This window comes from Homalodisca vitripennis, chromosome 5 (genome assembly GCF_021130785.1).
Source record: "Homalodisca vitripennis isolate AUS2020 chromosome 5, UT_GWSS_2.1, whole genome shotgun sequence".
NCBI classification, from domain to species: domain Eukaryota; kingdom Metazoa; phylum Arthropoda; class Insecta; order Hemiptera; family Cicadellidae; genus Homalodisca; species Homalodisca vitripennis.
In genome coordinates this window covers 138,455,432-138,470,440 of record NC_060211.1, presented here as the reverse complement: position 1 = coordinate 138,470,440, position 15,009 = coordinate 138,455,432, and the positions used below count along the sequence as shown (strand labels likewise).

The window sequence follows — 15,009 nt, the reverse complement described above, 5'->3', positions numbered from 1 at the left end:
GAAATAATAGTGAAGGAGGCTGGGAAAAACGTTATATCTGTCTGCCTGTCAATCTGTTGTCTGCCACACAAATATCACACAAATGAACTGTTCTATAAGCTTTAAATGTTTTACTCATCTTAATTTCTATAAAAAAATATAAATTTATATCATAGTGTGTTCCTTTATGAGATATAGGTAATCATGATGCGAAGAAGAAAATTTTAAATACGCTTATTAAAATCATATGATATTGCAACATGTAACGTATTGTTTAACATACAAATGTATAATCTTTTTTTCCTATAAAAAGCGTACGTTACAAGCGTAGTTGTTTGTAGTTTTGCAGTTTAAATACAGAAAAATAATCATTTATAAATTAACATAGTATAAGATTTGCATTGCAATTATTGTACTACTTGTCTATGTAGAAATTAATGTTTTTGTAAAAGAAATTCTCTCTAGATTTAGTTCTAATTGCGACACTGTACTTTCAAATGTGAAAATATTCTGGTATAATATAAATATTAGTATTATGTTGTTAGTGTATCACTTTAAACACTATAAATTACAATTTTAAACATTCTTTTATCCATCTCGGGTTTCCCAAAAGTAATCGTTCTCACTATTCAACTTCCTATCACTTTACTGGATAAAACTTGAGCACTAAGAGTTTCCTTCCTTTTGAGCTTAAGTCACTAAAATCGATTAGTGTCTTTCTCTGTCAAGAGGGACAATAGCTTAACATTTAAAGCTTCTAGCAGAGCCCGTTTGGCCGTTTGTTCATAAAGTGAACACAGAAACAATAAACAGGAATCGAATCTTTTGATCAATCTTTCGAAAAACCACACCACGAGTCTTTTTCCACATTTTCTGACTTCCTTTATAATATAAATCCAGAAAACTTTACAAAACAACATAACAACATAAAATGTCCTATATAGGTTATATTTTACAAAATTTGTATACTGACTATAAATACTACTACCTACTTTGTGACTTAATTAATAAAAAAAACTCTTTTCCGATACAAAATTAGGTTATGATAATGCGTTCAGACCTCAGAACAAAATGCAATTATTAACACAAGCACATAATGCAATTAGTCACAGAGTGTTTGTGCTATACAGTGTATTTCGAAATAAAACAGGTTTGGCTTGGTCAATGGGATTAATTAATTTATCTCTTCAATTTACTATTAACACAGAATATTGCGTGTAATATTTTTTATTGAATGACAGTAACCATTATTAGTTTTAAAATGTTTACCGAGTCTTAACTTCACAAACAAACGTATTCGCTAATGGTAGTATTTGAGATAAACACTGATATTCTATAAATATAACCTTTGTTAGAGAAATAAGGGAATTAATCGTAATTCACGCCAGTTTTGGTTGAGGTCGAAATGAGAGTATATCAATATGTTTCAAACGTACGATATAATTTATTTTTAGCTTGACAGATATATGATAAATGAATACATCCGTAAATAAATATTTAATGAGCATCAGATAGTGATGTAATAGATCTACATAGACCCGGCATTTTTATGTTTATCTAGTTGTCTGACGGTTGTTTATTATTTTTGTGTTTCTTGTTAGGTTTAATGTATTAAAAGTTGAAATATATATCCATAAATTTTAAATAATATATCCTACATTGATTCAAAGAAAACCAGGTTATTTGGTTATTTTATAACTTGAAAATGTACGAATGATTAAATATAGTTTACACGTTGATTGTTGCTGACAAGTATTGCGTGCTCGCTGTTGAGAATACTGAGTATAGATCCACAGTATAAAGGTTAAGATATTCAAAGCATATTTATTTGTGAATGAAAATGAGAATAGAACAGAATAAGTATACATTATTCTTACGACTAAATAACATAGATTTATTACTCTTTAGAATATAGGGTAGATTTTATTGTGATTATTTTATCATATAATAATTTCTAAATCAAAACCTTAAAACTAATTTTGTCAACATGAGAGATTGGCACTTCAAAAACATTATGCTTGAATAAAACTACAAACATAAATTACTATATTTTATTCAAAACAAGTGTAGTGGTTGTCTAAAATCTAACTGCTGGTTTTAGGCTATACTAAACAAATGAAACGGAAACTTAGAACAACGAGTTACTGATTTAAAATGTATTTCGAGAAAATTGTTTATAAAGGACTAGTTTTACATTGAGTAATAATAGCATGACTAATATTATTATAAAATGTTTTAAGTGATGTAAGTAACATATAATACTGTTATATACCTTGTAGGTGGCAAGGTTGTCCACAGTACAAACAAGGTTGGCCTCTCTTCCTACAGGAATCGTGATGTTGTTTATGGGTGCTCCAAACATAGGCAGATCTGAAAAAAATAATTATAATCACAGAAAAGTACACATTAAGAACATTATTTATACGTGTCTCTGATTTTGAAACGATGTAAATGTTCGTTTTGAGCTTTTACCTCGCCCACTTTCTTTGGATCTCTTCAGGCGAACATGACTCCAAAATTACAGGAGTCAAGTCTGAGACAACGTCAGATACCAGCCGCTGCAAAAACAGGAAGGTAAACTGGACTTTAACTCAACATTCAAATAATTTTCCTAGTTTTATAATGATTATCATTTGTTATTTTTAACTACTTTACTTTTACATAATAAAAAAGATATTGTGCATTAAAAAGTTAATATAACTCACTACCTAATGGATAATTTTTTTATAGTTTCAATATTATGACAACTCTGAAAAAATACAAATATATACATTTATTTTAATGGATATTTTTCTTTATGAAACTAAGTTTCCAAGCTTTCTGAATTTATACCTTACAAATATTGAAGAAAGAAAAATTCAATGGTGTTCCTGAACAGTTCTACAAATCCCAATCCTTACTTTACTAAACAACATATGCGCACGTATATATCTAGTAGTCCTACTCGACATGAAATGTAATCAATATCGCACACAGCTCAATAATTAACGTAAGTGACACGTTTAATGTAAGTGCGGCCATCACTGCATTATATAACACCGTCATTGTAGGCACAGTCACAAAGACAGCATTTTATAATGCACTATTCATTGATTGAGAGCCGTCTCAGAGTCATCTTGTAGTAATGTCGTCTACAACTACTGTGCGTGTTTCTGTTATTCGAAATAATGGAGGACACAAATTCAGCATTCAGCCAAGACTTTTCGCACACCGAAGCAGGAGTCGGTGCCACGTGGATGCCAGCCAGGCACTAAAATTCCAAGTATTGCCTTCCTTGTGGAGCTTTTATTCGTAGTATCAGCCAACTGATTGAATAAGAATGACTAAAATAGATCCTCAAATAAGAATTTTGAAAAAAACAGATGAAACTAATAAAGTTGAGTCTGCGATTTGCACAACTCACCTTAATTTGGAAACCATCCATCGAATTGTTCACAACTCCTTTCATAGAGACTTTGTGCATAAATTCTCTCCCTAGTCAAAAATAAAATAATTCTAAAACCTAAAAGTCGCTTCTCCACCAATAAACCAATAGTGGTACCTTAAATAGCCTTTGCGAACCTATTATTCGTCATAGAAAGTATTGCTAATTTATTGTATGATGAATTTCTAGGTATCCAATAAATTTATTATAATTTACAGAGCTACCGTATTTAGACTGCCGAGTCGATATCACAGGGATATTAATAATCCTGTATTCAATATTTGCTACAAACTTTCATCAACATACATTTTTTCAATTCAGTTGTATAAATTTAAGGACGAGTATTTACACTAAAAATCACTGTTGTTACAAAATGACAATTCTAATTTCGTAACAAGCCTCGTCCAATAGTTCTACACGTTGTAAAAGCAGTGCTGTCTCAACAGACACCAAAACCATCCTGTTGTTTTATAGGAAGTGTAGAGTAAACCACCTGTGTAGGCAACCATAGGGGTTGGGAAACTTTAAGAAGAAACATAAATTGTTTTATTCGTACTATTTTAACACTTCTGAGACACTTTTTCCAATTTGTTCCTATATTTCTTTATAAAAATAAGTTAAAAGTAAAATGGTCAATGAAAAATACGTACAGTTTACTTCGCCCTTATGTACTTTGTTGTAATTATAGAACAAAATAATATAAATCAACTTAAACCTTTTTTTAAATGCAAAGTTTCACACGTATTAATTGTGTGGATGACCTCTTTATAGTGTTATGTCAATCAAGTATAAAATGTCAACGATGCTTGTAACCAACTAATTACTTTCGAAGATAATACATATAACCGGTTAATTTTACAAAGGAACAACGGTTGTTATATCACAGTCACAAAAGCAAATACAACTGTTTGTTAATCAGGTTTCATACTGTATAAAAGGAATTCTAAATTGGATATACTGATGTTTTACTTTAATCAAGTATCGTGTTTGTATGAAAGAAATATACATGAATAAACCAAAATCGGAGATAACGAATACCCCATGGTCTCTACCTTGCAACCCGTAATCTGAGTTTTTGTATATCTGTAACTAAAACAATAGGAGTGCGTTGAACGTCATCCATTGTTCACTCAGCAGTAAACAAGATACGACGTTATTGGCAAACATTGTAATTGCTACAGCGTCAAAGCTGATTGTTGACTTATTAACAGTATGCAAATGTTCGCTGTTCTGTTCAATTAATTAACATGCAGACTTGATTCTCGTCTGAGAATTGTGGTTTCCTTAACGGGCCAAAACACACAAGAGAAGTCATCTTGTAGAATTATTACGCATATTAAGTATTTGGAAGAGTAATAATTGTATAACCAACTCTAACCCTTAAATATAGCATTTCTCACAGAACTTAGGTTCATGTGATTTAATGGAATTTGTAGTAGATTACTTTGAAAGGATGATAACTGTATCCCTAAAATCCCTGTTAGTACAGAGAATGTTATAAGATTATGCCTTAATGAAGTGCACTCATAAGGTACATACCGTAATTGAGTGTATTTAAAAAGATGTGTCTCTAATCCATTTTCAAAAAGGAAAAATACTTCCTTCTAAAGTACAAATACTATTAAACATTCTATGTTACATTTTTAGCTTTGTAATGTGCTAACAAAAATAAAATTTATTATTTTTTATTATTAAAAAAAAACACATGATAAGAATGATTATAAAAGGTTAATATTATTTTAAGTTATCCTTTAAAAAAATACCTAAATTATATAAACACAAACATTCAGATAACTGTTTCAAAAGAAAAATATCTTTAAAACTAACACAAATTTAAGAAATAAGAACAAGAACCGTAGTCTACTTTTACTACTTCCTGCTTTTTCTTCATTATTTTTGTTACTAAATTCTTACTTTCATAAATATTTCTAGCATCTTCAAGTTTGTAACTATCAATATTTTACAGTACCGTTGCCCAAATACTTCTTCAACACTAATTTTCTTTAATTCATATTTAATTTATCATATACCTGCATTAAAAGTATAATTTTCCAGAAAGTGCATAAGCTTATTTTAACAGTAATTTTTTGGATTCCTTATCTAATCTTATAGTTGCAGAATGTATTTCAGTTCTGATTTTTGTCATACATTCAACTTTTTGAGAGCAATATATAACATAGTCAACATATACATTAGTGCCTAAACTTCTTTATAAGAATAAAGCAAGTACATTTCCTAGAAATCATAAGACAACGCGAATATTCATAGCTCTTACAAAGTGAATTCCTGATTTCTTTACATCAGCATTTTAAACTTGAAACAAGATTTTTAAAATTTATAAATATTAATTATTTTTAATGAATGTTTCCATGATAAACATAGAATCATATTACGATATATTATTTTGGTATAAACGTGGTGCGATTTCTTCATGACTGGGCTCTCAATATCCTATTTCTTAGGAGCATCATCACGACAGCAAAATTGCTTCTAATATTTACATGGAACTTGAAACATAGTATTGTGATATAAAGAACTTCCTATTTCCACATGTCGTAATTGCTTTAGCTGTAGACACCTATGAAATCCAGTGCGATATAATAGAAATTTTTGTTCTTGTAACGTTCCTAATAGCAGGTTTAATGTTAGTAGTACTCGAATAATACATAACACGTTGAACGCTTAGATCTGTAAGATATACACTTTAATTTTAAACTTTATGTTGCCAGAGGTTGAGAGAAAACATTCATAAAACTTAAGCTTGTACTTATTTAATCTTACATTGTTTTGAATACATTTTATGCCCTTTTTTCTTGATTGAATACTCTGATAGTTTAGCCATGTTACAAATGTATAATACACAATATATAGTATAGTTTTTGAAAACTGCTTTGAGCTACAATGAAATAAACAATTAAACATATAGAGTGAGTAGTGTACACGTATATCTAAAAAATCAAGCGTCATATTTGTATGTTTAATTAACTCTATATCGTAGTTCTTATTTGTGAATTATCCATTTCTAATCGACGACTAAAATTTTGTATATTTCTAATCACTTATTCACCCTGTACACTGATTTACTGATTTTAAGTTTGGTCTGATTTGCTGTTGAAATACATGTTAAAATTCTTGAGGTTCTATATTCTTTAGATGAACAATAGGTTTGGGTATAGATAACGGTTTCAGACTACATAATTTGATAAAGTAGTAATATGTTCAACTTTTACCGAAAAGATTTAAATGATCGTGAGTAACATTTGCAAATTGTAAAAATAAAAAATACGCGTAGGTATTAGGGAGAAATTCATTTAAGATAATTAAACAGCTGATAAATAAGCAAATCGATAGATGAAATACCACAGAATGTTCTTTAAATGTATTGCAATTGCTGATAGTTTGTTTTTGATTGTTTGGTTTTACTAAACAATCTTAATTTTACAGAAAATCCCTGTTTCCTTGTGTGACTGGTATCTAGCTAAATTTACAAGCGATCTAAAATAAGCAGTTTAATAAAAAAAACATTCAAAATTATACATTGAAATTAAAGCCTCCTAACACCCTGAAATAAGTCTTTAATAAATTTATCAGTCTGTAAAACATTTTTAAATTACTAAAACGAGTATGTTACTTTAAAGATAGGTAATATCTTTTTTCATCTTAAATATCTAAAAATAATCAGGTAGTTTAATTTATAAACTTATTTGACTTAAAATTAAATTTATTTAAATATCTATAATAACATATAACAGTGTAATGATATTTGTTTATTTGATTGTATGTGTGATCCTGGGTGTGTTAATAATTAAGTAAAATCATTGGAATTTTACAGTGTCTCAGTTTAACATATAAAAATATTAATAATTTGACCATCATTTTGGTCTACGCCCCATCGATATTGAGATCTCCTTTTTTTGTAAAATTAGCATATATTAGATTTGATTGTAATCAACTATTCTTTGTAAACATTATATTTTCACAACACAATCGTGTTTGATTACGTACTTTTAAATTTGTTTAAATGTTTATACCTTGAAAGCATAATTAATATTATAAAGAACGTCACCTCTTATTTTAATTCATTTAAATCACTGTTGAGTATGGAGACCAGGTATTATAACTAGATTTTAGTAACACTACACTTTAAAATGTTATGTTTTATGTACAGGGTGAGTTTTTAAGTCCCTTCCCCCCCTATTTTTTTTTTTAAACCGTATAAGTTAGGAGGTTTAAACTCCGTACATATTCGTTAGACCTAAATATATCTTGTTTTTCATGGGTTCATTGACTCTCCACCTCCAATGGGGGACGGTCCACGAGGAGTAAGCCGAGATTCTTAAATGTAAGCATAGGTTGATATGCACATCAAATTAAAGGTCTCTGTAAGTAGAATACAATGCCGCAAACCGGACCTCAAAAGGTTCATCCTAATGAAAATTACAGGGTGTTAAAATGTACAAAATAGTAATGTGTTATTATCTGCGATTTTATCGCGCAACTTTTTAAAAGTTCATTTCAAAACAATTTTTCTATTGCTGTTTATTCTTTAAAAGAAACTTTATTTTGTTGTGTTTAATGATTTTAAGGGATCCACTGGAAGTCCGAGATCTAGGAGTTAACTAAAGGATTTAATAAGAAGTCGATCATGTGTTGTGTCGCCTTGTAAGTATTTTATTTAAAGAATTGTTGTCCTTACAAAGGTTTTAGACCCATTTATTTTTATTTCAACAGCGATTCCGGTTCTAATATTGTATGATTCCGATACTAGTAGGTTGTTACTTACCCTTTTTATTGTAGTAGATGCTCAAAACTGATTGCCTGTTACTTCCTGACAGTAGTATAGTCTGTTAACAAATTCACTCCTTACACGGGTTAGGATTTTCTGGTGTTACCTTCCTGCAGGCCTCAGTAATTCTGTTCCGAAGATCTTCCACACATGCGACTGGTGTACAATAAATCACAGACTTCAAGTGTCCCCACAAAAAAAATCCAGTGGGTTCAAGTCAGGGGACCGTGCCGGCCATTCTATTGCCCCGCGTCGTCCTATCCACTTCTCACGAAAATGTACATTAAGGTAACCACGAACATTAACATCGTAATGTGGAGGAGCACCGTCAGCTGCTGGAACCTTACTTCTTCTCGATTAAACTCCCCAACATTAATGCGAATTGTATTTTCTATTAATGGATGAATATTAATTTGGAGCATATGTAAATAACTTTCTCCATTTAAATTTTCGTCAATAAACAGTGGTCCATTCACGTGGTTACCAAAGATACCTGCCCAAACATTTACTTTCTGGGGATTACTGGGTATGATGTTCTCTGTGAACATGGGATTAGAGTTTATCCCAGTATCGGCAGTTGAGTCTATTCACTAAACCATTTACGTAAAATGTAACTCTCATCACTAAAGCAGATATTATTTACGGTTGTTGGATTTGCTATAATTAGTCTATCCATAGTTTTCACAGAACTGCAATCTTCTGTCCGGGTCATCTTCATTTAATGCGTGATGTAGCATAATTTTGTAGGGATGAAATTTGTGCTTCTTCAGAGGTAGGTATTGCTTTGCGTTGTGATACCCCGATATTGTCTGCTATTTGTCTCGAAGAGGTTTGAGGATTTTCCACGACTGTACAAAGAACCTCAAAATCAACTTCTTCTGACAAAGGAGGACGGCCTGAACGTTTTGCATCAGTAACGCTACCAGTCTCTCTAAATTTTGTTATTAACTGCCTTAAATAGGTTCTGCTAACAGGTCTTTCTGGATGGTTTTTCATTAAATCGTCTCATTGTTTCGTGGTAATTATTCCCAGAAGCACCAAAAATAAACACCATGTCAACTTTTTCTTGAATAGTGCGAGACATGTTTCTAACTTTAACAGCACTAAAACTAACAAGGTCAGTAGCCACACTGCAACTAACAAGGTCAGATACTTAATGGCCCAAGTAACTGAAACCAAACATAACATGTCTCCCAGATAACAAACAACTTTCACTTTTACAACGACACAGGGACTATGTCAAAGATTACATTTAAAAATGCAGACCCCACATTCTGTACAAAATTATTATTAACAAAATTACGAATTATCCTTTTTTAATTCAGATTGTAGCACCGTTTCCAGCGTTAAAAGGCAATGTTAAAACGACACATCACATGACAGACTTCTTATTAAATCCTTTAGTTAACTCCTAGATCTCGGACTTCCAGTGATCCCTTAAAATCATTAAACACAACAAAATAAAGTTTCTTTTAAAGAATAAACAGCAATAGAAAAATTGTTTTGAAATGAACTTTTAAAAAGTTGAGCGATAAAAAGCAGATAATAACACATTACTATTTTGTACATTTTAACACCCTGTAATTTTCATTAGGATGAACCTTTTGAGGTCCGGTTTGCGGCATTGTATTCTACTTACAGAGACCTTTAATTTGATGTGCATATCAACCTATGCTTACATTTAAGAATCTCGGATTACTCCTCGTGGACCGTCCCCCATTGGAGGTGGAGAGTCAATGAACCCATGAAAAACAAGATATTTAGGTCTAACGAATATGTACGGAGTTTTAAACCTCCTAACTTATACGGTTAAAAAAATAGGGGGGGAAGGGACTTAAAACTCACCCTGTATATTATGAACACTGTTAATCTGTAACAAGTCATACTTATACTGTATATGTTCCCAGATATACCATACACGGGATAAAAATTAGAATGGCCGAAACAAATGCTTTCTAACCGAAGTGATATCCTCATACCTGTGTCTGTATATATATTCTCGATCATGGATGTCATCAAGATAACCTTAAACATGGCGTCAGAAATATAATGTTGTTGAACCAGAAGTGTTCATACACGTTCAAAACCTAACATAAAAGTAATGAGGTCTTCCGATTAACATGTCAAGCTCTAATCATAAAAACTGTAATAATATTTACCTAAGTTATCACTACTTCGGTGATGTGTGTTACACTACGGGTAACTGCTAGAATGTTTTACCTATTTGTTAAATCAAATTAATTTTCTATACTCTCAGGAAAAAATTAGCAATACTAGAAACTTTGAACTTAATTAGGAGACCAACGTCTGTCTTGAATGGTGAGAATGACTATGCTAATCATATTCTGAAATGGTCGCTCACTTGTGTTGGACAGGCCAGGTACACGGTACAAGAGATTGATAGGTTTATTGATGGAACAATATTGTAGCAGCCTCTATCAGAAGTTGCGTGACAAGGACAGTACCTAGCTCTGCGTGTCTGAGCGACTGTAGACCTACTTAGCACAATCAATATGCCTTCATCTTACGTTTCCCTCGTTCATGAAAAATATAACCTTGCATCATACGGTTCACTAGTGCTTTTTGTGTTCAAGTTATGTATTCCTAGTATTATTAACGGAAAGAGAAATGTTTACACTATCCTTTAGGATTATGAAAGCTTATATGACAGGAACAAGAAAATAAAAAGCTTCATTAACTTATTTACAAGATTTATAGCAATGTTCTTGAGAGAAAGTATTCACTTCTGCTACAGCTCTTTATCTTCAGAAATAGATAACATTAAAGACCCCGGGAAAATAAAAAAGGCCTTTAAATTGTTTGTATAAAAGTAAATTCAATTTTATATTTTTCTGCAGCTTCTCATACAAAAAAGCTCGTCAGAGACTTTAAAAACCTAAAAATTCCTAATTAATTTTTTGACTAAATCCTTAATATTTATTTGTATATTAGGCCTTCAAACTCCATTATATACTGTAGGGCTTTTTTAGCTGGTCACCTCATCCAAGCTGAAAAATAAGAGTATAATAATTTAAAATGTTTGCTAAACAATTTGGACTGGGAAATTCTAAAACATATTTACAAAGTTTTGTAAAAGTTGACAAAAATGTATTCTACATGAATTTTGCCCTCTCGCATGCATTATTACTACATAATTTACATTTAAACCAAAATCAACCTGTAAAAAAAGTGGACGGAAAGTGACAAATTTACAATACACATACATAGAATAATACTAACTAGCAGTTGCTGATGACTATGCACGCGATTTTGTATTATATAACAGGTAGACATGTACTTTTGAAATGGATTAATAAAAACTCTGGAATATAAGAGATCGTTACTAAAATATATTACAGTAGATTGGGACTACTTCAGCGTAATTTGTCTTTAACTTTCAATATAAATGTCTTGGGATCCAGAAGGCGGAGAATAAGTTTTTATGACTATGAATGGCGTAAAGAAATTTATCTGCAAAGTTCCTTATTGTTTTATAGAATATATCCAATAAATATGTTAAAACGTAAAGTATTGTAGACCATAATGGAGGTCCACACTGAATCCATAGCAATAGTTATAGGGCTTATCATGTAATATTATGGAGCTTTATAATAATTTTGGATCAGAAGTAGGCATGTTTATACTGCGTAATTTTCAGCATTCATTACAGAGATTTAAATACCAAACATGGCTCTTGTTTAAGATTTAGAGTAAAATAAGCCTTTTTGGTTTCACTCACCACATTTTAAATGCAATAAGGCAGTTTTCCTTCTTACCATCATTAAGAAAATATATGAATTCATAGGTCCGAAAGAACTTCATCAGTCAATAATTTAATAATGTACACTTAAATGATGTACTTCCAATCCAAAGAACTTTTATGCTTTAGTAGCGATTACGTTTCCGTATGAAGGAAATAAATAATATGATTATCTAAAAGTCCCATTCGGGAGAATTTTACTACATTCTCCATTGGAATCTACTTCTGGTGCTGAAGTAGGGTTTGTACTGTTACTCTGATTAAGAAAATATAGAATGGTTTTGTCGGAAAGTCTAGTTTTTTCAAACAACTATTCCTTCTGGCCACTTTAATGTACTTCCGAGGAAAGGAATATTGTTTTTGGTGGCGTAGTATCGTTTGCATTATTCCACTGATTAAGAAAATATGTAATGCGTATGGGTAACAAGTCAACTTCGGTCAACGAGAAACTACTTCATATAATATACATAATTTTGTAATGTATATTTTTGTAATAATCATGCTTCAATTTATACTAATCTATTTATGGTATTAGGTTTTTTCATGGTAGTAGTGTTTACCTTGATTTCTTCATCAATAACGCATATACATATGTTGGTCTGAACACTCTATTAAAAAAACAACAAATCAAATTTCAGTTAATGTTATTTCAAGTGCCGATAGTGTGATGAGGACATGATGCTCACGCGTGTAAGATTCACTTTTCTTAGAGATTGAGAGGTTGAAAAACAAATATGAAATTAATATTGTGTAGGTAATATTTCACCTAGGAGATCAGAAAGCGGGAAAACAACATAAAGTTCTTTTAGGGGTTCCAACCATATTTCAAAATGATTTTTTCTATTGTGATATATAGCATATATTTTCTAATTTCAATATTATTGGTTTATGAAATAAAATTTTTGAATATTAAAAATAAATATTTCAACTTTTGTGAATTCCTAGTTATGTCAGAACTTTTTTATAATCTTTCTCTACAAATACACATTCTTTAAAGAGTTTTGCAAAAAATAACTAGCCGAACTGATGTAGCCGTTCACAAGATTAGCACGTAGGCATTTTATATAACATATTATTATATGTTTGATTATTTATTATTATTTCTAAATTTTGACCTACAACAGTCAACTTAAACAAAAAGCGATTATATATCCTTTTATAGGTACTATAACGGTTTTTGAACTGCATATTGTCGTGTTTGGAAGCCTATAGATAATATTTATATAATATGTCTGTAGAATGACAGTGTTTTACGTTTAATTGAAATTCGGGAGTTAGATCGATTTAGCAAACAAATTTTGTTAATTAATATATCGAAACAATGTATTGTATCACAGCAAGGATTTAGCCACACAAAATATATACTTTGAAAAGGACTGAACAATTAATTTAAACAATCAATTTAAGCTTCCATACAATGCGTGTAATAACAAGATAACTATTTGCTTAAAAAAAGACTTTTTTTCACCATATACACTTTTAAAAGGTTGTAAAATCTTTTTAAATTTAAATCAAAATATGAAATAGTACTTAAAAAAATCTATTTTTAATTTTGGGGGATTTGCAGTCTTATAATAATAATAATAATATAGACTGGAAATATGTAAGCTCTCCTTTGTTTTCTGATCTGACCTCGCCTAAGTACTTATAGTTTAGTATAATATAAAAAAATCACACACACTAAAAGTTTAGGTATAGTACAGTGCAGAAATACATTTTTAAATTCAGTTAAAATAATCTGTTGCTATAGTAATCCGTAACAAACACTAATTACAAACGTACGTACGTAGTAATTACAAACACTTTTATTCATTTCCCCTAAATATTTCCAGAAAGCAATTCCGCAATTAAATAAAGTGTTATTTATTTTTCAGCTTTGAAAGATGTAAAATGTTGTATTGACTTTATCAAACCTCGAATTTGTAATTATATGAAACACAGTTTATAAAGCTGAAGGATTTGCTTCATCCTTCCTGTTTCCACACAACCACTGGATGTTAACTTCATTTGCATTGTTAACAACGGAAGGAACAGTTTTGTTTGGATTATTCGTAGGTACTGTTATTGAGATTACTTTTTTCATTCCCTGGATTTTAAAAGTAAATTTATATATTTTTAAACGCAGGGTTTCTAAATTCATAGTTATTCCATGCACACAGTAAATACTAAAAGAACGGATAAAAGTATATTAATAGTATTACAAATAATATATGTTCATAGTTAATTAACGGAATACATTGAAACTATGAGTTAATTATAAAATATTATAATAAAATGCAGGAAAAAATATTAGATTAAAATCAATTGGCGATAACCGACATAATTTCTATCATTTTGAATATATTTCCTAATAAATGAATGTATGTTATGAGATATTAAAATATAGGAAGAATTTCATATTTATTACAAAATTATATTCATTATTGTAATAAAATTTTAATGCTACTTTAAATATTACATTGACATGCTTTCCTTGTACATAAATAAAATGTATTATGGTACGATTTTATACACATAAATTTACTTAACAATATTATTTAAAACCAATATAATATATATATATATATATATATATATATATATATATATATATGAAATTCTTATATATATATATATATATATATATAATATATATATATATATATATATATATATATAAGAATTTCATAATCAAATGATTATAAAAATATCCAAATGCAATATATAGGCAGGCAAAATATGAACAATAATACAGAAAGAAATGTTTACACTTCAATGACTTTTACTTCAATAAATTCCAGCCGAACGCCATGAATTATTAAACACCATCAATTAATTCTAGTCTATTGTAGATACATAGGTTTTTTTGATAAATTTAAATTCTAAAGATAATATCTTTGTAGATTTATCTAGAAAAACATAATCGATTTTGGACATCAGACGTGAAAATGACACATAATGCTGTTTACGAATTTGTTTATTCTCATTTTCAATGTGCCTATCAGCAAGACAAATGCAAAAATGTTGGCTAAGGCTTAGTAAAACCCCATGGAATAACAATAATGATAATTAAATATGATT

At 30.0% G+C, this 15,009-nt stretch overlaps 1 protein-coding gene across 1 annotated transcript in view; it reads right to left on the bottom strand.

The window, feature by feature from the left end:
- Nucleotides 1-15,009, bottom strand: part of LOC124362929 (lachesin-like) — a 112,883-nt gene that overhangs the window by 36,085 nt on the left and 61,789 nt on the right. Inside the window, exon 2 of the mRNA XM_046817825.1 lies at nucleotides 2,252-2,349. Coding sequence (XP_046673781.1) covers nucleotides 2,252-2,349 — 98 coding nt within the window. The remainder of the gene's footprint in view (nucleotides 1-2,251; nucleotides 2,350-15,009) is intronic.